Source organism: Podarcis tiliguerta (assembly GCF_965153285.1).
Source record: "Podarcis tiliguerta genome assembly, chromosome: 13".
In the NCBI taxonomy this organism is placed as follows: Eukaryota; Metazoa; Chordata; class Lepidosauria; order Squamata; family Lacertidae; genus Podarcis; species Podarcis tiliguerta.
In genome coordinates this window covers 10955567-10981514 of record NC_139546.1, presented here as the reverse complement: position 1 = coordinate 10981514, position 25948 = coordinate 10955567, and the positions used below count along the sequence as shown (strand labels likewise).

Sequence of the window (25948 nt, the reverse complement as noted above, 5' to 3'; positions counted from 1 at the left end):
TCAACTAATTCAAGCCCTGTCAGGTATGACTAGTAGAGCTGAGGAAGGAATTGAGAGTTCTAGCCCTTACTTCCTGTCCAGCATCACTGACGCCATTATCTTAAACCAGAAGTGGGGAGCTATGGCCCCCTAGATGCTGTTGGACTACAGCTCTCATCATCCCTGACCACTGGCTATGCTCATTGGGGCTGAAAAGAGATAAGGGTCCAGTAAAATCTTGAGGGCCACATGTTCCACACCTCTGCTTTAGACGAAGCAAAATATGAGACCGTGTCTGCTTTCCCAAACCTGGCCTTTGCCTCTGTACCCTACAAATATAACCTCAGGTCCAGGCCCTGAGCAGAAGATAAAGAGTTATATTTTTGAGCGAAGAGTATATCTGGGAGACAGGTGGCGCTGTGGGTTAAACCACAGAGCCTAGGGCTTGCAGATCAGAAGGTCGGCGGTTCGAATCCCCACAACGGGGTGAGCTCCCGTTGCTCAGTCCCAGCTCCTGCCCACCTAGCAGCTCAAAAACACGTCAAAGTGCAAGTAGATAAATAGGTAAGGGAAGGTAAACGGCGTTTCCATGCGCTGCTCTGGTTTGCCAGAAGCGGCTTAGTCATGCTGGCCACATGACCCGGAAGCTGTACGCCGGCTCCCTCGGCCAATAAAGCGAGATGAGCGCCGCAACCCCAGAGTCGGCCACGACTGGACCTAATGGTCAGGGGACCCTTTACCATTTACTGAAATTATATAAAGGGTGGGAAATTTCCACCTCAGAAACTTGGCTCTTATTTTGTTTTGTTCATACAAGCCAGGAGTGCAGAGAAGTGCCATACCCATTTCAGAGGGCCAGGGAATACAGTTTTGCGCCCCACAGCCATGTTGTCTGCAACTGCAGTTCCTTATGTTCCATCACAGAAAGGAATGACAACTGCTTGCTTATATGAGAGAAAGAAAAGGACTTGTAACAAGGGACACAGCTGGCTTGTAAGGGGCTATGCCCTATAGCTGAACCAGGAAGTCCCAGGGCCTGGGGAGAGAAGCAACTTCTGAACCCTCAAGTATCTTTCAGATTATAGGTCATTTACTTATCCCGGAAAACTCAATGGGAGCTCAATGGCGTCCCTGTTCTCTTTTTTGATCACACTAGAACATGAGACTTCTGTGAACAGAGAAAAGGTCGATTTCTATCCCACTTTTTATAAATATTGCAAGGTACTTCATATGATTTGTTTTATTTGTAGAAGACTTTTAACATGAATATTGCATACAGCCCAAACTTGCTCAACTTGGACCATTTCAGACAATCAATGGAGCTTTGTGGAAAGAAACTGCGTGGAAGTTTTCGGTGGGATCGTGGAAACAACCTTTATTCAACATTTCAAACTCACTCAACTCATGTAAGTTCCTTACCAGTTAATTTCTTCATGGGCTGGAGCCGAACACTGATAGACTGATGTGTTAGTAATGGGGAGGATGGGAGAGAGCGGGACATGCCTTCCATAATCCGAATGTGCTGCATACCTTCAGGCACTGGGAGTGTTGGGATAGCATACTCTGGTTCAAAAGCACAGTCGTTCTCTGTGGAGCTGCCACCTGAGAGAAATATAACAAATAAAAGATCATTAACCAAGTATTCCCTCCTTGTTTAAAATACATACACGAAGCCTTAAATTTGCACGCCACCTTTCCGTTACAGTGGTACCTCTGGTTGCGAATGCTTCTGGTTACGGACGCTTCAGGTTACGAGCTCCACTAACCCGGAAGCAGTTGCTCCTGGTTGTGAACTTTGCCCTAGGATGTGAATGGAAATTTGTGCGCCAGAAGCGCGTGCGCAACGGGAGGCCCCATTAGCAAAAGCGCGCCTCAGGATAAGAATGGTTTCAGCTTAAGAATGGACCTCCAGAACGAATTAAGTTCGTAACCAGAGGTACCACTGTACAGTGGCACCTCGGGTTACATATGCTTCAGGTTACAGACTCCGCTAACCCAGAAATAGTGCTTCAGATTAAGAACTTTGCTTCAGGATGAGAACAGAAATCGTGCTCCGGCGGTGCAGCGGCAGCGGGAAGCCCCATTAGCTAAAGCGGTGCTTCAGGTTAAGAACAGTTTCAGGTTAAGTACAGACCTCCAGAACAAATTAAGTACTTAACCCGAGGTACCATTATACTGGTTTACAACATGGGGGGAAACTACATAATTATAAACTTAACAAAAATAATCATAATAAATAAAACATCCAAAAGTACACAACCAAACTGAACAATCTCCACATAAATCATATCTCAATGCCTGTGACATGGAAGATGGAGCAAGCTAGTTTTCTCCTGCTCTGGAGGGTAGGACTCGAACCAATGGATTCAAGTTACAAGAAAGTTACAACTAAATATCAGGAAGAACTTTCTGACAGTAAGAGCTGGTCGACAGTGGAACGGACTCCCTCGGGAGGTTTTGAACTCTCCTTCCTTGGAAGTTCTTAAGCAGAGGTTGGATGGCCACCTATCATGGATGCTTTAGCTGAGATTCCTGCATTGCAGGGGGCTGGAGTAGATGTCCTTTGGGGTTTCTTCCAACTCTACAGTCCTATGATTCTAGTTTTCTCTCTGGCTCTACTCACCCTAATGTGGCTCCCAAAATATTACCTCTGAGGAAAGGTGGTCCTTGATGGAGGGGGGGAGGGAATGTCCTAAAACTATCAAAAACTGGAAAATCTTTAAATTTCCATAGTGAAAGCCTTGCGCTCTCAGGTGGACTCTATGATAAAAAGAAGCCAGTTTTCCTTCAGGACATCCCTGTTCTCTGCCTGGGGAGCCAGTTTTATAAATTACATCGCCAATGTGGGTTTAGCACCGACTAGCACATCACACAGTAGCTCATTTATCGGGATTGCCTTGATCAGAAGAACTGAAACAGTGCCCAATCCCTCAAATGAATGCCTTCTGGGCACAGATACAAATTAGTAAGAAATACTGAGCATCTGAATTCATCCAATTAAGGCCAGGGCATACCATGCCAAATTCTGGTCAATGCACCAACTGGATCCCCCAGACAAGTTTCAAATAGCAACCCACTGGGACAGGGAATAAGGTTAACTTGTGAAACCAGTAAAAAGCTTAATCGGCAAAACTGCTAATAAACTGAAACATAATCCAGACAAGGCAGCGGTGCTCTGGGTCAGGAGGAACAAAAATCTGAAACTGGGGTTAAATGTTCTTTGTATGGGGTAATACTTCTCTTAAGAACCAGGTTCCGTTTGGGGATGCTCCTGGATTTAACTCAGCATCTGTGTGTTCAGGTGGCAGCTTCAGTCAGGAGTGCTTATACCTGGCTTAGGCTGAGCCACTAACTGCACCCATTCCTGCAGAGATCATACCTGGCCATGCCAACATACAGACTGGATTATCACAATGCGCTCTAGATGAGCCTATCTTTGAAGAGTCTTCAGACACATCACTTGGTCCAGAATGCATCAACAAGAATGTAAGTGGACAGCCATGCCTCTCCTGCAGCAACTGCACTGAATGCCAATCTGTTTCTTGGCGCAATGCAAAGGGTTGGTGATTACTTTAGAGACCTAAACAGCTTGAATCAAAGATATATTAGAGGCCATTCCTCCCATTTCATCCTGTCCACTTCCACAGATCTTTCCATATGAACCTACCTGGACCCTGAGATCATCTTCCAAGACCCTTCTTCGTGTGCCCCCTCCTCGAGAGTTCTGGAAGGTGGCAACACGAGAATGGGCCTTTTCTGCGGTGGCTCCCTGTCTGTGGAATGCCCTCCCCAGGGAGGTTTGCCTGGCACCTTCATTATACACTTTTAGGCGCCAGGCAAAAACGCTCCTCTATAACCAGGCCTTTAGTTGACTGACACCCTATGCCCTTTTAATAATCAATATTAATATTAATATTAATATTAATATTAATAATTTATACCATGCCCATTTGGCTGGGTTTCCCCAGCCACTCTGGGCAGCTTCCAACAGAATATTAAAAATACAATAAACACCAACATTAAAAACGTCCCTAAAATGTGTTTGGAGGGAGGTATTGGGTTGTTTCTGTTTTTATTTTTACGGTATTTTTTATTTTGTGGTTTTATATTCTGATTTTATCCTGTGAACTGCCATGAGACCTGCAGGTATACGGTGGTATACAAATTAAACAAACAGACAGACAGACAGTCTTCTTCTTTGTTTCACTCATGGCGGAAGCACAATTGACAGGAACTAGAGAAAGCACCTCCTTAGTAGCTATGCCCAAACTGCAGAACTCTTTGCGTCATGAGGCTGAACTGGTCCCTTCTCTTGCCATCTTCCAACAGCTGGAAGACTCTTCATTTTTATCTCAGCAGGTTTTGCCTTACAGTATAGATAATGTTTCATTCAATTATGTTTATTTTTATTTATTATGTCCCTATCTTATCTCACATTGCCTGGTTTTGTATATTGTTATTTTATTATGAGGTTATGGTTTCAACTACAGAAGGCCACCCTGAGTAAGTTGCGTGCATTAGAAAGGCAGGATATAAATCCCTATATAAATAAATAAAATATATTCCCAAGTCCTTCCTATTAAGTGTTGCAGATTCAATTGCTCATCCACTTCTCTCATTCTCCGTTCTTTACCTCTCCTCCAAGGAAAGCCACACTCTGTTTATTTAGCCATGCAAACAATGATGAGGAGATTGCCTCCTGTATATGTTTTAGAGAACTGTTTAGATTAGAGAACTTATTACAATTGTAAAAAAACAAAACAAAAAACAGACAGGCATGGGCTCTATCTATCCAAGGTACAGTGGTACCTTGGGTTAAGAACTTAATTCGTTCTGGAGGTCTGTTCTTAACCTGAAACTGTTCTTAACCTGAAGCACCACTTTAGCTAATGGGGCCTCCTGCTGCCGCTGCACGATTTCTGTTCTTATCCTGAAGCAAAGTTCTTAACCTGAGGTAATATTTCTGGGTTAGCAGAGTCTGTAATCTGAAGCGTATGTAACCTGAAGCGTATGTAACCCGAGGTATCACTGTACTGCTAAACTAAAAAGAGTTAACATTGAATCATAGAATCATAGAATCATAGAATCATAGAATCATTGAACTTGTTCCACTACAGGGTCACCTTGTGCAATGAGATTTTCTGCACAAACCAAACTAACACTGCTGGGTACAACCCATTGGCTCATCTTGCCTTAGAGAGGTATTAGCACTAATACTTTTATAATGTATTTATTAAATTTATATCCTGCCCTTCTTCCCAAAGCAGGGCCACAAGAATGACCAAATGGCAGTGGCCATATTCTGGATTGGAACAATGAAGACCTACAATAAAAATGAAATAATCTCCAATGTCACAGTCTGCTAACTTACTTGTAATACAGACATTCCACAATCTGTGTAGCTAATAAGTTACTGACAGAAAATTAGATAACTTTCTATCAGGTATTTAATTAGATTTCTGTTCAAGATATGAGATGAAGGTTCATCTTTCATATTTTGATTTAATTACTTCCTAGAAATATTAAAGTGTCTACTGCTTAGAGAACTTAAAACTATCAAGTGGATTTTAAATGCTTCAAAATAAATAAATGTGGAATTTTTTTGCAGGTGGAGGAAAAGAGGAAGTATGCAAACAGCTGGCACAGATCTGATTTAGTGGAGCAAGCAGGTTAGTGCTCAGAATATGTTTCCACTGATTTCTTGAAGCAGCCCAACTGAACTGCATTCTGATGTGGTATTTTCTCTGAAGAAAGCTGCTGCTGCATTATCATACCCCATTATCCAACAGATATGCATATTTTTATTCCCTATTCCCAATAAAGTATACTCAACAAAGCCCACTACAAAAGGAGAAGTGGGGGAAACAGAACATTATTTTGTCTAAATCACATTTAACGGAAGTACATATATAAAACTATTCACAGGAGTCTATCTTCATCCTTAAATGTTTGGCATTTCTAAAAAGATTGTGCATCGCTGCAGACTGAAATACATTAAAATGTAATATCACAAATGGGCTATGCAAGGCATATGCAATATCTGGAAATCCATGGCTTACTTACCTTGCCCAGAATGGCTCTGACAGTAGTCTATGCTTGCCTGCCTTCGGTCTGATGGTTCCTCGCTTCCTCCATCTGCAGGAGAACCAAAACAGCACAAGTAAATCAGCAAGGCAGATAGATCTGGCAGGCGCAGCTTCTCTTCCAGCAGCATCACTATCAGGCTAGGAGGCAGGCTGGTTTTCTTTTGGTTGCAAGAGGAAGCAAGCAACTCAAGAGCAAAATCTCTTTGGTTTATGTCATTAGTCCCTGAACCAAAGGCCCCCCCAAATCTACTTTAAGAGTCTCTCAATGCCTCCACAAATATCTGGACAAAATCACAATGCCCATCATTTAATTTTAAAAGAGAGATCTAAACCATTTAGATAAACTGATCGAAAGAAGTACCGGTAGTTGATAATATTCAAAATAAAACCGGTAGTTGAAAACCAGCTGCTTATTCTATGAAATATTCCTTGACACTGAATTTATTATCCAAGCAATCATAATACACAAGTGTTTCTTATATTGTGGGGCTGTTCAGGAAAAAAAGTTGCAGCAGCAGAAACTAACACGCAAATAAAGCTTTGTGGATAAATGGGGACATGGAAATCTTATGCAATTAACCACACGTCATTCTCATTGATCAAATTACCAGATTAGTTACAATAGATAAACATGTCAATACATATATACCAGAATGCGTGGCGTATTCAAACTAGAATGTGCATTGAAGTAAAGCCATTAACAGCTAGCTGAATCTTATATTAACTATATGAACTATAAATTTTATTTTTTGAACTATAAATTTTCTGAACTATATATTTTCTGAACTATAAATTTTCATTTTTACAAATGAAAGAGCGAAGGAGGCAGACATACTAGATAGAAGCAGCAGGACAGGCTACACACTTGAAGCGTTCCATGCCAAATGTGATATTCACTACCACATAGCCTTAAAAATCTAGGCCTACCCAAACAAGAGTCACAAATACACACACACTTAAGAGTGAGACTTCCAATGCTAAATAACTTCCACAGAGAAAGTTAGGCCTCAGATTCTCTTTGGAAACCTTCCCCAAGTATCTTTGATGCCACCATTCCAAGTCTAGAAGGTGTCTACAGGAGTAAACACTTAAAATTCTGAAAATCATGTTACTGCCAAGCCAAACATCAATTGGAGATCAATAAAGAAAAAAAGATACAAAACTTAAATCAGTTTGTTAGATAGACTCATTGCTGGGAAGCAGTTTTAGCTCATGCTTCTTTATTTGTCAATGCTACAGTGGTGCCTCGCAAGACGAAATTAATTCGTTCTGCGAATTTTTTCGTCTGTGAATTTTTTCGTCTTGCGAAGCACCACTGTACATTGACGGTTTCCCATAGGAATGCATTGGAGGTTTTTAAAAAAAGGTGCAAGACGTTTTCGTCTTGTGAAGCAAGCCCATAGAGAAATCTGTCTTGCGAAGCAACTCAGAAAACGAAAAACTCTTTCGTCTTGCGAGTTTTTCGTCTTCCAAGGCATTCGTCTTGCGAGGTACCACTGTACTTTGATGCAGTGTTAGAAACTGAGATATGACACCTTCAACCTAGGTTATGGGCACAACAACGGAATGTCTAGGCACGCTTTTTTTATAACAAGAATACAAAGCTGAAAATGAATGAACTGCAGCTAAAATATTATGTTCATTTTCCAAATGGTCTAGTCTTTCCCCTACCCACCCACTCCAAAATATTATTACAAGGGTCTCTTCTATAGTCTTCGGAGAATAGCTGGATGTGGGGAGGCAGAAAAAGGTCCTCCTTTCCTTCCACACTGCAGTTTCAATCTGAAATCCTAGGCTCAGCAACTGCTCACGCTAATGAAACTCCCAGTCGCAAAATGCGCCAAGAACAATGGGAGTTTCAAACACTGCTTTAACCTGGATATATTACAAAAATAGGGAATTAAAGACAATCAATACCAAATGGTAGTTTTGGCTGCAATTCTAGGCACACTTAGGTGAGTTTCATTGGATAAGGTGGGACCTCTGAACAGATTTAGGAGAAGGCAGTTTGCGTATTAAATTGCAAAATCACTTACACATACTTCAGAAAGACTCCCATAAATGTATTTCACCATCAATTAATCAAAAATCTATTATTTAAAAGGCATATGATATGAGTAACACAAAAAAAACTATTTCATAGGTTGGCAGTCCTTATTTATTTTGCTGATGTCTCTATAGGATTTTTGGGATTTTGCTACAGCTGGGGTAAAGAATCTTTTTCAGCTCAACACCACAGTCCCTTCCAGGCAGCCAATCAGTGGATAAATGCTAACTGGTAGGCGGGACCAGAGACAAAATAGGGAGGAGTAAATGTAAATTTTTACCTTTGTGTATTAGCCTAGTTTGTTCACACACTCACAATCCACTCTATTCTCCATTGAGGCAAGCATGAAGCGCTCAAAAAGAGTGCTAGGTATTGCCCCGGAGTGGGTGTCACCGCATGAGAGTCCCAAGGGACACATAGAGAGGTCTGGAGGACCATATGTGGTCTCCAGGCCTGAGGTTCTCCACTGCCGTGCTCCCGTCCAAAGCCATGAGAGCAGCTATTACTTGAGAATAAGGAAGAGATCTTCATTCAGGCTCATAGCAGTACAACCTCAGCAGCCATCACAAGGTCCAGAAGTCATAACTGAACAAAAGCAACAAAGATGTCCCAATAGTTGGCACACACCTCTTGCCAAGTTTTTAAAGATGAGCGAGTTCACAAGATTCTCTTTCCCTATGGATCTGCAAGGCACACCCATCCATACTCATCTGGGTGGGTGTATCTGATGCCCCAATGAAGGTGGCGCCTAGCTCTCTGTGACAGGATGGATTGTGCCCTTCCCCTCTGCCTCCAGCGCCATCACTGTCCAGCTCCTCCCTCTGGCTGGTCAAAGTCTTCCTTGCTCCCTGACTTCTCTAGGTATTATTGGTACAGCACATAATAGAATGGAGAATAATACAGTGGCATGTCCAATTGAGTCTTATATGTCAAGCCGGAAAAGTTACTAGCCTGTTTTTTTAAGAGCTCTTAGAAGACTAGCAAAAATAAAAAAAAGCTTTCTACCTGGTGGAATAGCAGAGAAGGGACTGAGAAATCTCTCCTTCCTATGCCAGCCTGCTCACTTGCCTGCACAAAATTAATTCCATGCACTTACTTGCAAGGAGTTCTTACGTACAAGGCTGATCAAATTAAATTCTGCACAGGTTGTATGAGTCAATGATTCATTTGTGACAAGTATTACTCAAGGGAAAACTAAGGTCAAACAGCATGTACAAACAGTGGATTTGAGAATGCCACATCCAAACTCCAAATGACAGAAATTCTCCATAGCCCTTAACAATTATGCTCTTGGAAGCAAATGCCTCCACGGGAAATGAAAAATCCAAGGAGTCTGAAAATTTATCTAATATGAAGCGTATCTGGTGTGTCATGGAGCTGGTGTCCAATTGCCTTGCTGTTTGTCCATGATCACAATCAACTAAGCTATCATAAAAGCTATAAACCAACTGCTTTGCTACAGTCACATATGCTGAATTCCTGAGTTCCTTTGGCTTCCTCTGATCTGATAGTATCTACAGTATAGTCAATCCCTCTGAAGGCAGAGAGCCTTCTCAGTAGTGGCAACTGCCCTGTGGAACACCCGCCCATCTGATGTCAAAGAAATATACAACTATCTGACATTTAGAAGACATCTGAAAGCAGCCCTGTTTAGGAAAGTTTTTAATGACTGATGTTTTAATGTATTTTTAATATTTTGTTGGAAGCTGCCCAGAGTGGATGGGGAAACCCAGGCAAATGGGCGGGGTATAAATTATTATTATTATTATTATTATTATTATTATTATTATTATTATTATTATTATTAAGCTTCCCTTCCTCCTATGCTCACGTTTCTTGAAAGGTGGGCATGATAGTAATATAATGAACAATGCAGTTCACTCATTTGATATTGGGTATTTTTTATAAAACTGCTACAGAAATTGTGTTTATATCTTTTAGATGCTTTTCTACTGCATATATTTTAGTTTATTTTTTGTCAAAGCAGTAATCTGTAAAATACAAGCATATAGTTGTGGCAAGGTTCCTTCAGCATGGAGGAGAAATACACTGCAACAGGGAACTGCATTAAACAAAGATGAGCCACATCTGGGCAACTCTAGGAACTGGGACAACTCAGCCTGTTCCTGTTGTTGGAAGGAAATCTGTTTGCAAAGAATCTCTGGCTGTGTTCACCTTGTTGGTGGAAGGGTGGCGCTTTCCTATCTGCTGGGGAAATGACGGAGTGGAGCTTCCCACGAAAACATCAATACACAGACTAAAGGCTATGGATCTGGTGCCCTTCCAACTCACACCTTACATTAGGGACTTCAGTCTCACAATTCCTTCTAGAGCTCCCGGCATTTCTTATCTCTCCCACCATAGGAGTTAACTGCAGGGTGCCGTGGGTGCTTGGGCACCCACAATAATAATATAAATGTGGGGGTCAGGCACACAAAAGCTTATGCCTAAAACCACTCAGCTGGTCTCTAAGGTGCTACATTATAATTTTTAAATTCTTTTGGAAGGATTCCTTTAAAGACTTTCTTAGATCATATAATTTTTTTGAAGACTTGATTCATTTAAGGGAGTTTTTAGGTTTTTAAGAAGAGTCTTTTTAACTATGTTTTTAAAGAATTGTTTTAATTTATTATGTACATGCGTACGCATGTGACGTCACATGTACACCTTGCGGTAGCGGGCACTCACAATCCACCCACAATCCTAAGGGTGAGATGGCACCCCTGTCTCCCACACCTAAATGAAGATGGTGTAATGCCATTTCTCAGTTGGCACTTAAGGAAAAAAGAACAAAATTAAACCATAAGCAGCTTTATGGGTATCACTAGTTTAACAAATAGATTATGAGTTATTCACATACAGAATAGAGAGGAAATGAGTAGTAGTTTTACTGAGTTCGACACTATTTATCTTAACAGGTATGTACTCTCTTAACAGGCATGATGCAGCCCTGTCTTCCAAAATCCTGTCCCCGGGAAAACACAACCAACCCATTATCTCAGTTTTAAGGAAGCAACTTAACTTCCCCACCCATATACTTCTGCAGCTGATGACAACAAAAGATTAATCTCAGTGTCAGAACCATAAAAAACTGCATAGGTAAAGGTAAAGGGACCCCAACCGTTAGTTCCAGTCGTGGACGACTCTGGGGTTGCACTGCTCATCTCGCTTTCTTGGCCGAGGGAGCCGGCGTACAGCTTCCGGGTCATGTGGCCAGCATAACTAAGCCACTTCTGGTGAACCAGAGCAGCGCATGGGAACGCCATTTACCTTCCCGCCGGAGCGGTACCTATTTATCTACTTGCATTTTGACGTGCTTTCGAACTGCTAGGTTGGCAGGAGCAGAGACCGAACAACGGGAGCTCACCCCATCGCAGGGATTTGAACCACCGACCTTCTGATCAGCAAGCCCTAGGCTCTGTTGTTTAAACCACATTGTCACCCATGTCCCTGAAGTAGGCGCTTGCAAATGAAAGCTCATGTCAGAAGAGGTTTGCTTGTATTTAAGTGCCAAGGAATCTTTGATGTGTTTTCTATGATAGACTCATTATCTGCAATTTAAATACAATTTAGTCGTGTCCGACACTTCATGACCCCATGGACCAGAGCCTGCCAGGCACTCCTGTCTTCCACTGCCTCCCGCAGTTTGGTCTTAAAATACTAAGACAAATAAATTTTATAAAATATAGAGCAACAGAATCCTCTTAGGCCAACTAATGGTCTGTTCAAGAACTGGTGGCACAAGCTCCCTGGCCTGGGCTTCCTAGCTTCCACATTCCCTCAGAGCACACAGGTCTTTCTTAAGCATTCCCAGGAAAAGGGTGTCCAATACAGTGGTACCTCGGGTTACAGAAGCTTCAGGTTACAGACGCTTCAGATTACAGACTCTGCTAACCCAGAAATAGTACCTCAGGTTAAGAACTTCGCTTCAGGATGAGAACAGAAATCTTGTGGCAGCGGCGTGAGGCCCCATCAGCTAAAGTGGTACCTCAGGTTAAGAACAGTTTCAGGTTAAGAACGGACCTCCAGAACGAATTAAGTTCATAACCTGAGGAACCACTGTAGTTATCTCTGGCCATTGATGGTCTCTTCAGGAGCTGGTATGTTGTCCCATTTTAGTTCTAAGTGGCTTCAATTGCTCAGTGCTGAGGGGAATAAATCTTTATATGTTGAAAGGTATTTGTTACTTGTTTGTGCTTAAGAATTCCATACCATGGTTTACCAAAACTGAGCTAATCATTTATTATGAGGCTTTGGTGTTCCTCAGCTGTGCTTTATGGGTTTTATAGTTGTTCCCCCCCACTTTTTCATCTAAAACTTGCATGCTCTTTCCACAGTGTAGAATCATAGCCCGAAACAGTGTTTGAAATTCCCCAGACACCAGGCGCATTTTGCATTTTGACTATCAGCCACTTGCGACCAAGTGAAGATTCCTGGGCACCAGGTGAGCTTCACTAGAAAGGCCGTTCTATCATCAGGGCCCCAGTACAGAAAAGGCATGTTCACCAGAAGCCACCCACTACACTTTAATTAATGAGGACAGCTGGAAACAGAAGGCAGATGAAGATCCTAACAGTCTGGACAGATGCAGTACCCTGATCTCAAATTGTGAAGGGCTTAAAAGCTCAAACTGGCACTTTGGATTGAGTATGGAAATAGACCAGAAGTCTGTGCAGTGGATGGAGCACCAATATGAACATACATAAAACCCAGTCCCAGTAAGCTACCATCAGCAATGGAAGTCCCATTTATAATGCATTATAGTACTCCAAATCTGGTGGTTACTGGATCATGAATAACTAAGGACATGCTCCTGCTGTCTAGATAGGCTGGTATTCCAACTGCAAGCCTAAGCTGGTAAGAGGAACTCTGTTCAACGGAGGCAAAGGCCTACAATTTTTGCCCAAGTCAAAAATTGTGGTCACCAGGTTCCTCCTCTAATGCCTCAGGGTTCTGTAATGAAGATAAGGAGGGGCAGATTGGCAATCACTCTAAGTGTCTAATGAATTATAACAGTCTTTCTTTATCTCATAAGAATAAAAACTGTTAACAATTAATGAACAATTAACACACTCCACAGTGACTCAACACAAATCACTCCTGGTTACCTGGCAACAGTAGACTTGAGGAATAAATAAATAAACAAAGTCCATCAGCTGTTGCTAATTGAATAGCAGTGTCTGTTGCAGGTCTTTTCAGTCTAGGAGAGACCACTCTTCTTTCTGCTCTCTCGCCCATCCACTTTCCCTCCATCATTTCTTTCTCTTCTTCATGACCTCTCCAGCCGCTCAGCTCTGCTGCTTCCCCTAGCCTTTCTCCTTTGCTGCCCCACTCTCAAGAACCCCCTTTGAAATAACTTTCCACTCTCTTTTCTCCCCATGCTGTGCCTTTGCCCTCTGCATAGCTCACATGTAAAGGCCCCTAGGAGCAGGAACTACACACTTTGCCTGACCATGAAGCCTGTGTCCAGTCTTCCCAAGCAGCTTGCTGGTTTGAGTCCTGCAGGGCAGGTTGGCCACTTAGAGCAATAAGGTATGCTGGCTGGATGCTTCCCTCCAGAACAGTTGGATGTCTCTCCTCCTAACAGCTAAGGAAGTACCATAGTCCCTCATTGGCTTGGCTGTCTGGAGAGAAGATGCAGCAGGAGTCTCTTCTACAATCACCCGAGCAACCCCCAGCCTTCCTCCTAACCTTGCAGCTAGAGAGGGAACTGCCACAAACCAGGGAGCTGCTAGTATGATCCCCACCTGCCTCTGCAAACTCAAACATGAGTGGGAGGTTGGTTGCCTACCATGCTCACCAGAGAGCAGCAGCAGCACATTGGGCATCATGAATGTGGCGAGTGAAAATGCAGAAGTCTGCATGGAGGCTACTTATACCTCCAGTGATCAAGTGACAAAAAAAGATCAAGGCGAACCCTCAGACTACCAACCAAACACTTCACGGGGACTGCAACCCTGTCCAAAACAGAATAATCTGTATAAGTCACACTAAGGAATACGTATGCATTAGAAGGGTGGAGCAGATTTTAAAAAAAATAAAAATGAATATTACAAACTGTAAGGCTATAAGGTTCATGGGTGCCTTGTTTGCATGACATTAGCACAAATGCTCTCTTCAGCATTTTCTGCAACACAGAATAATAGAATTATAGAGTTGGAAGGAAAATCTAACTCCCTGCAATGCAGGAATCTTTTGCCAACATGTTTGCCTGAACATTATTTAGAAGCCTGATAACAATAAGAAAATAATCTCTCTCTTCTATAATCATACTTAAAGCATCTGGGAAAAAACCCCAACTATTACTTAAAACCCATATATTGACCTTTCCTGACCTCTCATTGCCACTTAGAAAACAAAGTTGGAATACAATTTATTTCAATTATTTACACAATGCTTTTCCATATTTAATTTTTGAAGCGGTATCATTAATATAAAAGCAATGCAATATAAAAATCATGTAAGTTTAAAAGCATGCAGCAGCATTAAAAAGGAGCAAAAAATGAAGAAACGCATTCATAATTGCCATCTAAAAATGGAAAAAAGAGAAAGGCTATCAGACTTTCCTGGAAAGTGCTCAGCTATAGTGTCACTACCAAAAAAGCCCTGTCCTCGTTTTCCAGCTATCGGTAAGAGAAAATGGCAGGACCTCTGATGCCTATCTTAAGATTCAAATGGATGAATATGGTCCTTATGATCCCACGCTTTTTAGAGCTTTCAATGTCATTTCTAGTACTTTAATTTGAACCAGAAAACAAACCAGATACTTCCAACCAGACCAGTGAAGTCTACCATCAACACTATATCTCTGCTTTTCTGAAATAAGTTTGTTTGTTTGCCCTCATCCACACCAGAACTGCTTCCAAACACTAGTTCAAAATTTTCAGTGCTTCCCTACAATGATGAGGAAAATATGCTCGTAACTATTCAGATTAACCTCTGGATGACATTGGCCAAAATTTCATGTTGATGTGAATCAGTATGAGGTACAAGACAGAGACAACCACATAAAAGGACAATAGTTTCCCAGCACAACCTTCTGGGAACATCCTTCCATAAATGGGTCACCAATCTTTTGGGGCCCATGAGCACATTTGCAAACCAGATAAATTGTTGTAGGCACCATACACACATGCACAGAAACATGACAACCACTGCATATGCACACTCATTCTTCCTGCTGCCCCCAGGCATTAGGCTTGACAAAATGTTCTTTCAAGCCCAATTTCAGTGGCGAGAGGTGTGTCCAGTATGTGCAATGTGTACAGAAAACAATATAAAGCAATTCCCACCCTGACAAGGTGACCTAGAAAGATACTGTGGTTGATGGTATCAAAAGCTGCTGAGAGGTGTACAAGAATCAACATGTTGGCATGTTCTCAGTCCATCTCTCAGTGCAAGTCACTAGGGTTGTGCTGGGGTGCTGCTGCTGGGATTCTGTGGAAGTCATTTTCTATCTCCAAACAAAGTTAGAACTCAGATCATAAAAGGTCTAAAATAATCAGTTTCATCTAGAAATACCCGGAGATGAGATGCAGAGGCACCAGCTGAGCAGAAGATTAGCTACCTCCAATGTCTAAGAGTGGGATTCACCTAAGGAGTCTCCTCAGCTGAGCCATGAACAAGGACTTTCACTTGTGCAGGGGGCTTCCCCCTCTCCCCTTCTGCCCTTCCCCCATGGTTCGAGGAGGGTATCAGGAGAAAAACCAGAACAGAGAGTGTGAGGAGGGTGAGATTGTTCTGTCTGTCAAGCTAAAATGTTTGCACAGGCAAGACATTTATAATGGTGCAACACTGAATTCCACCCTATGTATGGGAGCTAGTTCTGGCAGCTTTAATTAACCAGAAAGAACGAGGTAAAGGGTACACATAGTTAGCCGCCATCCTTCAATGTAAAATTATTTATCTACTGCCTTTCTGAGCACAGGTCCACCCGGGGAAGCTCAAAATACCAACCTCAAGCTGCACAAGATGCAAGTTATCCATAATAAGCAGAACAAGTAAATCAATAGTCTATCTCTGGCATCTAAGGGGCAAACTACATGTTACATTAACCATGTGGTTTGCCTGTAAGTGCAGGGCTTTGCTTTCACAAATAGCCCATGCAGGACTCCAGTCCTGATTGGGACCCCGGCATCAGGGTAGAGGAGATTTAGCCTTCTGACCCCTGTTGCAGTCCCAGACCTGGCTGACCCACCTGCTGTTTGCAAGAAGGGAAAGCTCCTGTTAGCTTCAATGAACAGAAATATTTTATTTGGATTCTCTGCAATGTTTATCTTCCCACCTGCTATCTCATGGCCCAGCTGCTTCCCTGGTTGCTTCCCTGCTTCTGTTTATCTTAATGGTTTTACAAATGAACTTCTCAAAATCTTTTTTCACTTGCCAAATAGTCAAAAGTGTGTTTTACAGCACAATCCTATGCACATCAACTCAGAAGGTGGGGGGGTTTTTTGTATTCATTTCAGCTTAGTCACCGTTTAGTGTGCATAGGATTGCAGCCTTAGACATGCTTTGCCCAAAACAGCAGCTCTGAAGCTGCAAGGCACACTGCTTTTGAGACGCTGGGGAGTTAAATATTGTTTTTGAGATATGGCAGGGGAGTCAGCTGTTTGAAAGTAAAAGATCAACCATGCTTAAAGGTAAACAATTCCAGTGATTTCATATAAGCTCCTTGCTCATTGGATTCCCATTCCCTTGTCTAGAAAAGCAGATTATGTAAACAAACTAATATGACGGGAGCTTGATGAGAAAAAGTCACCTATAGCCATCCCAGAGTTAATTGTATTAACTACACAGTAATAACAGCAGTAAATATAACAGTGTATTTACAGAACAGTTCAAAGCATCTCATGAAAGAGATGAGCTGCGAACAGGGGACCTCTTCCTCTTTAGAAAGTCAGCCACCTGGAATAGCTAATTCAGTATCACTAGAAGTATAATTTGAAGCTGCCTGATAATGTCAGAGCAATATTCCAGCCAGCCAGGGATTGTCTACTCTGACTGGCAGGGCTCTCTCTCAGAGTCAGAGGAAGAGATGTTTCTTAGCTCTGCTATCTGAAACCTTTTAACTGGAAATGACAGGGAACTGGGGCCCTCTGCGTGCAAAAGCATGTGCTCTACAACTGAGCTATAGACTCTCCCCTAAAATGTGGAAGGCCCATAAGAAAAAAACAAGAAATGGAACCAAGAGGTACTAATCCTGCACATTATCCACCTTGCTAAATTTAGATCTGCAAATAAATAAGCATGTAACCCCCCCCCCCAATGTTCTGTCTTTTTTATTATTCTGAACATCAATTGTCTTATAACTGTTAAGACTACTGGGTCTAGCCAGTCCAGTACTGTTTATTCTAGGGCTGGCAGTTGAATCATGGTGGCAAATCTCAGCCCCCATTCCCCAGTGGCTGGACAGAGGACGAGATGGTTGGACAGTGTTCTCGAAGCTACGAACATGAGTTTGACCAAGCTGCGGGAGGCAGTGGAAGACAGGAGTGCTTGATATGCTCTGATCCATGGGAAGAGTTGGACACGACTAAACAACAACAAGCGGGAAGAGGGGACACACAAGATATGCTGGAAGGAAGTACACCCAAGTTGTGGCTGAAGCCATTGCCCTGTGAAAAGTTCAAATGTGCCCAGAGTCCTCTAAAACGGTGCAAAGTATCCTGGGACACACTGATTCCAAAGGTTTCTGGGGTTCGCTTCAACTTCCTGCACCCTGCTGCTTCTGACCATACTTCACCCTGCAGTCTAGCTATTTTTTTGTTACATTTTTACCCTGCTTTTCAGCCTCCTAGTCTTTTCTGCACCAAGATTAAGACATTTTCATTCACCCAGGCTTTTCAATTGTTTTTTTTTTAATCCAAGCTACAAATTGTTTTATGTTGTTTGTGTTTAAGGTTGTTTTTTAAGAGGGGGCTAGGGTTTTTTTCTGTCCGTTACTGGTTATTGTTGCATTTAAGTGTTATATGTTGTATTTTAATATGGTTTTGTTGTAAACTGCTCAGGAAATAGTTCTTGATGGGAGGATGTAAAAAAATCAACCAACCAATCAATCAATCAATCAATCAATCAAATATGACTAAACGTGGTAAGCACTATATCAAAATATATTTGTTCTGGCGTGAAAAATGGGTAGAAGTTGGGGCTCCACCTTCTCCAACCTATTCAGAGCAGTTTCAGTCAAAACTAGCTGCCTGTGGTCTTTCCCAAGTCTCTTATCTGCAGTCCTTTTCATTGGAGATACCAGGAATAAAATGGGTGACCTTCGGCATGCAGTGTGCTCTACCACTGAGTTATGGCCTCTCATGATCCCTTCCAACTCTACTATTCTTTGATTCTATAGTCACATATGTGATGATGAAGCTCTTTGCTGCTATGTAAATTAAATTGGATCATCAATACATTTCCGATAGCCATCAGGAGAATAACTATTGGGGGCAGGGGGAGGGAATCTCTTTAGCCCACTGTCAAAATACGCTACATCTTGAGCATGACAGTCCTGGGGCAGCAGAAGCTTCTGCGCATATTGCTGTGGACAGAAATAAATGGTGTTCGTGTGTGCATAGACTGCCACACAGTTATGTATGCCTTAAGAGGCTGCTGGGTGTGGCATGACCAAATCATTTTCACACAGAGACTGCATTTGCTTGGGTCAGAGCAGACAAGTGACTTCCACTGTGGGAGTGGATCTATATATTCAATTAACAGCCAGCTGGAAATTGAAACGTCATGTCTGGAATTGTCACTTTAGAAAAAGGGGCTAGAAGGACAATTCTTTGTATCCCAGAAAGTTGAGAATTATCTTCTGTAACATCACTTTCCTACATTTAAAACCATAACAGTTGCTCCCCTAAAGATGCTTTGAGTACACACATGAAAAGCCTTTTCCCCTTCTAAGATAATTTTTTAAGCCTACGAATTCAGAAACTTGAACTTCATTTACTTTTATTTGAGGCACTTCACATGCAGCAATTAAATGATATTTTATTTTAAATAAATGGAAACATTAGTTGCTCTAAAAAAGATAATAAACACATACAAAAGCGGAACTAAAAATATTCATCTGGCATGTAATCTCGCATTTAAAACTTTGTTTAGAAATCACAGCCCAGGCTATTCGCCTGCAAATTTGCTCTAATAAGAAGCTACTGTTTTACTCTTCTTCTCTGCAAACAACAACTGGCACCAAACATCGAGTCAAAATCATTGTGCTTTCCCCTTTCACTGGAAATATATTTTAATTGCAGCCAGTTTTTCATCTGCAGTTTGCAGCAATGGGAGTCACCAGCCATTTTGTTTTGAGCATGAAAGACTAACAAGCAGATGTCTCTATTCTACCTCTCTATTAGCATACCAGATGATCACGAAATGTAAGTGCTAAAACAATACATAGCAACAAATATTTTACATAACATAATATATTTTGCTTCTAACACTGAAACATCCCATTTTATCTGCAACTCTTATCTGCACAGCCATCTACATTCTGCAGCCTCTGAATCACAAGCAAAAACAAGGCTTAAATTCTATTATCTCAAAACAGGTACCTTTTGCAACAAGAAGCTTCAGAGTACAATTAGCCTTTTAAATATTTTAGGTTAAAAGGAAATGGTCATACATTTAATAAAGCAAGAAGTGTGTTTCACTGCATCAGCTTGCAATAAGTAATAAATATATCAAGGCCAGCATACATTATTCTGACCTAATAAGCAGTCGAAGGAAGACTGCTTATTCTCCACCTGCTTGGACTGCAATAGCCTGCTGTAGGAATGCCAATTACAAGGCGTGTCAATGATCTCCAAAATTACACCTTTTTAAAGATAAACTAAAACAATTTCGAAGCTAACGGCCCACGATTTTATTCAGCTAATCTGTCACGAACGTAAAATTTTACATCCCATTTTTAAGCGACTGCCCACACCTCCTCCTGCAAACTGCAAAGTGCCTGTATGTCAAAATATATAGCGCAATCATTTGTCTAACAGAAACCAACTCAAAGAGCATCGCATAATATATGAATATTCACTACACAATAAAGAACAGAGTACCTCTTGGTCCAGACAAAACGTGCTGCTCTCTAAAGGAAACAGCTCAAGACATCTCTCACTGCAATTCATCTTCATTTTTTACTTTAAAAATTAACAGAAACAATTGTTTCTCACCAGCATGCTGAAGGTGAGGTTGAATCAGAAAGGTATAACACTTCCCACTGTTACTGTATCCTATTACAGAACCAATCATATTACTCCATTTCATCTGCAATCACTCCATCAGTATTATATAACATTCAAGAGACATTAAGATGTCCAGAAGTTATCACATGGTTAAGCCTTAGTAGGTAGAGCAAGCATATGTAACTCGGGCAAATAATTTGCTGCTTTCAAGTAATAACATGATTACAATTGAAACACACCAGTGACTACCCAGTTAGCAGCAACATGCAACTGAAACGTAAGGGGAAAGCCTTCCATTCCTCAAAATAAGAGGATGAAAATGAAATAGTACCAGTATTCAGTATGGGTGACATTCAGGCCTGTACTTTTTAACATACAAAACTGCATTAAATTGCATTTCCATTAAATTTCCATTCTTCTCCCATGTAACCATTTTATTCCATGAACGCAATCATCATGTTGGGTAATTTGCACACAATCATAATCCATAGCACCACACCATTTCTATGTATATGTGAGGTTTTTATCTTGAGGTACACTGACAGAAGGAATTCTTTAAGCAAAGGTTTTCTAACTGCTTTAACCAAAGGACAGCAATCTGTACTATCCCTTTTCCCTTCAGTTAACACAGCACTGCTCAAAACGTTTCCCACTCCCACTTTTTGTGGGAGTAACTTAATTATAAACTTACAATATCAGAGTTTAAAATGCCCCCCCATGCCCAGGTGTGGCCAGTTAATTTAACCTTCTTATCGTGCTCCTTAATCACTAGCATCCAGCGACCAAAGCTTGAGTCATGCTAAAGTAGGTTGCTAAAAAAGAAACATAAAATCCATCTTTAAAAGCTAACAAAATAGTATGCCGCAATAAGGTATCATTCTGTGTCAGGTTTTATTAAAATGTTTGTACGGTTGTTGTATCTTCATATCAATCTAATAACCTTAAAGCTATCTTGGACATACAATGTTCTGAGCAAAAAAATATAAAGCATAAGCCAACTGTTCTTAAATGTTTGTTTTCTTGGGTTCTTCGTGGTTCTTTTATATCCCTCCCTGTCTCCGACAGGATCAATCTGATCAACAGTCAGACAAAGGCACTATTTTTAATGCTGACCATTTGCAATTCAAACCTAACAGGGTATTGCATTCATCAATAAAAGATAAAGTGGCAAGTGTAGCATTCATTTTCCACTGCGTGTTTTCCTCCTCTGCCATCTCAACTGAGAATCCTCCACTCTATTATAAAATAAAACTTTATTCTTTTCTCCTGCCTCCCTCACTTGAAAATAATTTGTGACTAAAAGAAGCTTTGCTGTCACATGTTAGCTACAGAATACAGCTTGATATAAGAATAAAAATATTTCTTAAAAACAAGGAAAACCAGTATATACTGCATAATGCATGTAAGTAATATGGTCAATTTTATTTCTATTGGCATGCAAATGTTATTTTATTTAAATACTTGTAACTAAAATAAGGATTAAATAGGTTAGTAGAATCAGAATGCTTTTGCTAAAGCAAATTCCTCTTGTCCTCCCCCTCTCTGTGCAGCTAAACGGCATTGCAAACCTACCTCTGCATCATACTGAAGGTTATTGTTTCTTAAGGAAGCCTCTCACACACTGCACCATTTTGCCTGTCTTCTGGATGGTGCAGAAGCTGGCAGAACAGCAGGCAAAGGAGTATACTGGAGTCAGCAAATGTCAGTGCTAGCCTCATACTGCAGTCTGTGCATTAAACACACTGAGACCCACAGGTGCCTACGTAGAGCCCTACAGCTGCAGGCAAGCTGTTACGTCTTCTCAGTAGAATGTCTGTGCTCTACTTTCATTCTCCATTAACCCATTGCGTCACGGTAAATCAGCACCCCCCTTAGGATGCTCACGGCAAAATCTCAACTTAAGGAGACAGGATGCATATCAAGCAGCAGCATGGCAATGCATGTCCTGATATCTAAACCAATAGCGAAGGCCAGACAATCACAGCTGTGTATGCATACGGATTATGCATATTTTACCATACCGCATGAAGTTACTTTAAAGGCACACTCTTCTAAGCTTTTTGCATTACAATGACCATCATTATTTTTTTTAAAGCTTTAGTTTTTAAAATACACAGCTTTAGTGTTTAAAACGCCTGGATGGATGGCAGAGGAACTCCCATAGTTCAAGGACACTTGCAAAATAATACAATTCATCCCAAGGCATTCTGAAAATAAAATACAGATATAATGCCTAAATGGAATCCCCACAGCTTGATAGGTATAGATTTTGCATACAAATGAACAATGCCTCAGCCGCAACACTTTTTTTTTCCTCATTGGGGCCAACGGTTGTCATTCGCTTATGACTGGAATCATAAAGGAATTAATCCTGTTGCTTCTCATTATCACTGCCCTTGAGATTCCTGCATCACAGAAGTTTGGACTATATGACCCTTAGGTCCCTTCCAACTCTACAATTCTGAGCGTCTCAGTTTCTAGTAGGTTTTGGCCCATGACATTACAATTTTTGACAGCCATGGAGTAGTAGTAGGTACTTTTAGACTGAGACAAGCTGGGTTAAAATGCCAGCCCAGGTCACAAAAGCTGAAAGATGTCAGTCACCATCTCTCAGCTACATTACAGGTTTGTTGTGAGGATACAATGGGAGAAGATAATGTGTACCAGCCTGAGCTTCTTACAGAAACGGCAAAATAAAATAATAACAACCCTTTCATCCAAGGGCCTTAGGCACGGTCTCCTCCATTTTATCCTTACAACCATATACTGAAATATAGTGTTTGGCACAAAATCTGCCTGTGTGCTTTTGTGGATGAGGTAGGATTTGAATCCAAATCTCTCCAATAATAACAAAGAAGAAACTCAACCTAAACTGTTCAGAAATGTTACAGGTTACATTCATTTTATAGGTTGCTGAATGCTCAAAAATCAATTTTAACCAAGAAGTGTAAAAAAAACCTAGACTACAGGGGTGATATTCTTAAAATCTGGCACAAGATCTTTCATAATACTGTTCAAAACCATCTGTGAAAGCTATAAAACCGTATGGTGGTGGGAGGTTATCTAGCAAAATGCTTGGTACAGTAAAATGGTTGAAGTTACAAAATGTGCTCGCTCTCCTACCAAGATTTTCCATAATTTGTTCTTGCAAGGACAGAAAACATAGAGTCCACTACAGAAGCAATTCTGCTTTTTCTCTCAACCTGAAGACTCAAAAGCTGCAATCAGACGTGCAATAAATCCCAATCATAGCTAACCGAAGTGTGATTTCAGAAGAGGACACTGAAAGAACAGGGGGAGATGAAAGATCAGGATAGCTCTTCTATTTTGGTCATCAAGTAGTTAAGACATTTGTTCTTAACTTTCATTTCATTCATTCATTCACTCATTCAATTTCTACCTCATTTTTCTCCATATCATGGTCCCAGGCCAACTTACAAATTCAATTAAAAATCCATCTATCGGAAGAAAAGCTGCAGAAGAGCAGCAGCTGGAAAAGCTGAGGACTAGGGAGAGGCACTTAACATCCATAATGACTGCTACAACCCCAAGCCTATTTGCTTACTGCTAGAAAGGAGGTGGGCCATGCTGGAACCAACATACATCAAAGGATGCCCCATCCCTATGAAGGACAACAGGTGCCTGGCAGCTATTTCCAGGGTGCAAGGGTATTTTCCTCTGAAACCTATTGTGAGCAGAGTGAGTCATTGCTAGCAAGGGCAACTTCAAAGGTGGCAAGAGCAGGAGATCATAAGGGTCCTCATGCTTTGCTGGTTACTATTGGTCTTTTCTCAAATTGCTACATCTAGAGTCTATACAACTGAATGTGCCAAAATCAGAGATGAATGTGGTTAGGCCCTTATTGTGAGGGAGGCCTGTTATAGCAGGGAATTGGTAGTATGACAGTAGTCTGTAAGGTAAGAGTAGGAAGCCGTTTCCAGTCTGATTCCTCCACGGGCAACCTCACAAACAGCACATACCACTGATGGGTGTGGCAAAAGTGGGTGTGGTCAAACACCAGTCTCCATCCTTCATCCAGGCAAGCAAAAGGTAGTATCACAGTGAAAGGACACAATCCAGTTAGGTAAAACCAGTTGAAGGGTGGGGGATACAGAGCAGGGCCAATGAGGGGTATGGCCTGGGCAGAGTTCCAAGGACCAGACAGCAAAGCACCTGGGAGAGTCATCTGGCTTTTTGGATGATGGTGTCTTGTAACATAGATCTATATCTCCTTGTCATCAAATCAAGTTAGCTGTGAGATCAATATAAACAGGTGTCTCAAGTTCGACTGTCTAGAGGCCAATGAAACTGTAGCTCAATCCAGGTAAGATCAAGGTGCTGATGAGTAACAATAACAATGGACTGAGAGCTTGGACTTTTATGCGAGGGAGGGAACTGCAACCCTCTCCCAAAAGAATAGTGTCCACCGCGTATGGGTGCCCTACAGATGGATACTGAGGTAGTGTCCATGGCCTTATGAGGGACGGTTGAGGAAGCTGGGTATGTTTAGCCTGGAAAATAGGAGACTGAGAGGAGGTATAGAATCATAGAATCATAGAGTTGGAAGAGACCACAAGGGCCATCGAGTCCAACCCCCTGCCAAGCATCAGAGCACTCCTATAGAATCATAGAATCATAGAGTTGGAAGAGACCACAAGGGCCATCGATGATAAGCATCTTCAAATATCTCAAGAGCTGTCAGATGGAAGATGGAGGAAGCTCGTTTTCTGCTGCTCTGGAGGGTAGGACTTGAACCAATGGATTCAAGTTACAAGAAAAAGCACTTGAGGGTGCTGAGCAGAGCCAGTGAGAGATATGACTTGGGGAAGAGGTGTGGCCTAGACAGAGTCCCAACGGCCAGACAGAGAGACCTGGAGGTCTGCATTAGGCCTCAGGTTCTCCACCCTGATATGCCCACTATATCAGCAGCATGATGGAATGGACAGAAGCAGCAGAATATAGTTAATAGTGGGTGATTTCACCCATTCTACCGGACTTAACTGGGAGTGCTTACATGATAATCAGATAGAAGTATCGTTGAACCATTTGCTTACAGTGAAATCAGGGGACAGATCCTCTTATGGATCAGGAAATGGTAAAAGCAGCAGAGAGTAGGAATAAATGGCCAGTTATCACAATGGAGGAACAAGGAAAGTGAAGCACCCCAAAGATCTATGTTGAACCTAATAATAATAAATAATAATAATTTTATTATTTATACCCTGCCCATCTGACTGGGTTTCGTAAGTCACCTATAATTTTTATCTTGTTCATAAATGGTTTGGAGTTAGGGGTGAGCAGTGATTATTGATGAAGCCAAGTTGTTCATCAAATTTGCAGGTGACACCAAACTGGGAGGGGTAGTAATGCCGCAGAATCAGGATTTAAAGTGACCTTACCAGATTGGAGAACTGGGCCTAAACTAACAAAATGAATTTCAATAGGGACAAATGCAAGGTTCTACATTTTGGCAAGATGAACCAGATGCACACATATGAGCGGGGGTTGGGGGGAACACCTGCCTTGTCAGTAGTACATGTGAAAAGGATCTAGGCATCTAAGTAGACCACAAGTTTAACGAGAGTCAACAGTGTGACGCAGCAGCAAAAAAGCTAATGCTATTCTAGGCTGCATCAACAGAGGTATAGTATCCCGATCAA

At 41.6% G+C, this 25948-nt stretch overlaps 1 protein-coding gene and 1 long non-coding RNA gene across 3 annotated transcripts in view; one reads left to right on the top strand and one right to left on the bottom strand.

The window, feature by feature from the left end:
* The window catches only part of TANC2 (tetratricopeptide repeat, ankyrin repeat and coiled-coil containing 2), a 197838-nt gene that overhangs the window by 123895 nt on the left and 47995 nt on the right, over positions 1 to 25948 (bottom strand). The window contains exons 3-4 of one of the 2 annotated variants that reach the window (XM_083407362.1): positions 6043 to 6114; positions 1399 to 1581 (exon numbers count right to left, since the gene is read on the bottom strand). In XM_083407362.1, the coding sequence (XP_083263488.1) occupies positions 1399 to 1581; positions 6043 to 6114 (255 nt within the window). The remainder of the gene's footprint in view (positions 1 to 1398; positions 1582 to 6042; positions 6115 to 25948) is intronic. The other variant, XM_083407363.1, reaches the window with a different exon arrangement.
* On the top strand, positions 719 to 11160 carry LOC310661731. The gene is made up of 3 exons (XR_014504110.1): positions 719 to 1385; positions 5588 to 5648; positions 11050 to 11160. It is a non-coding gene; the product is annotated as an uncharacterized lncRNA (long non-coding RNA).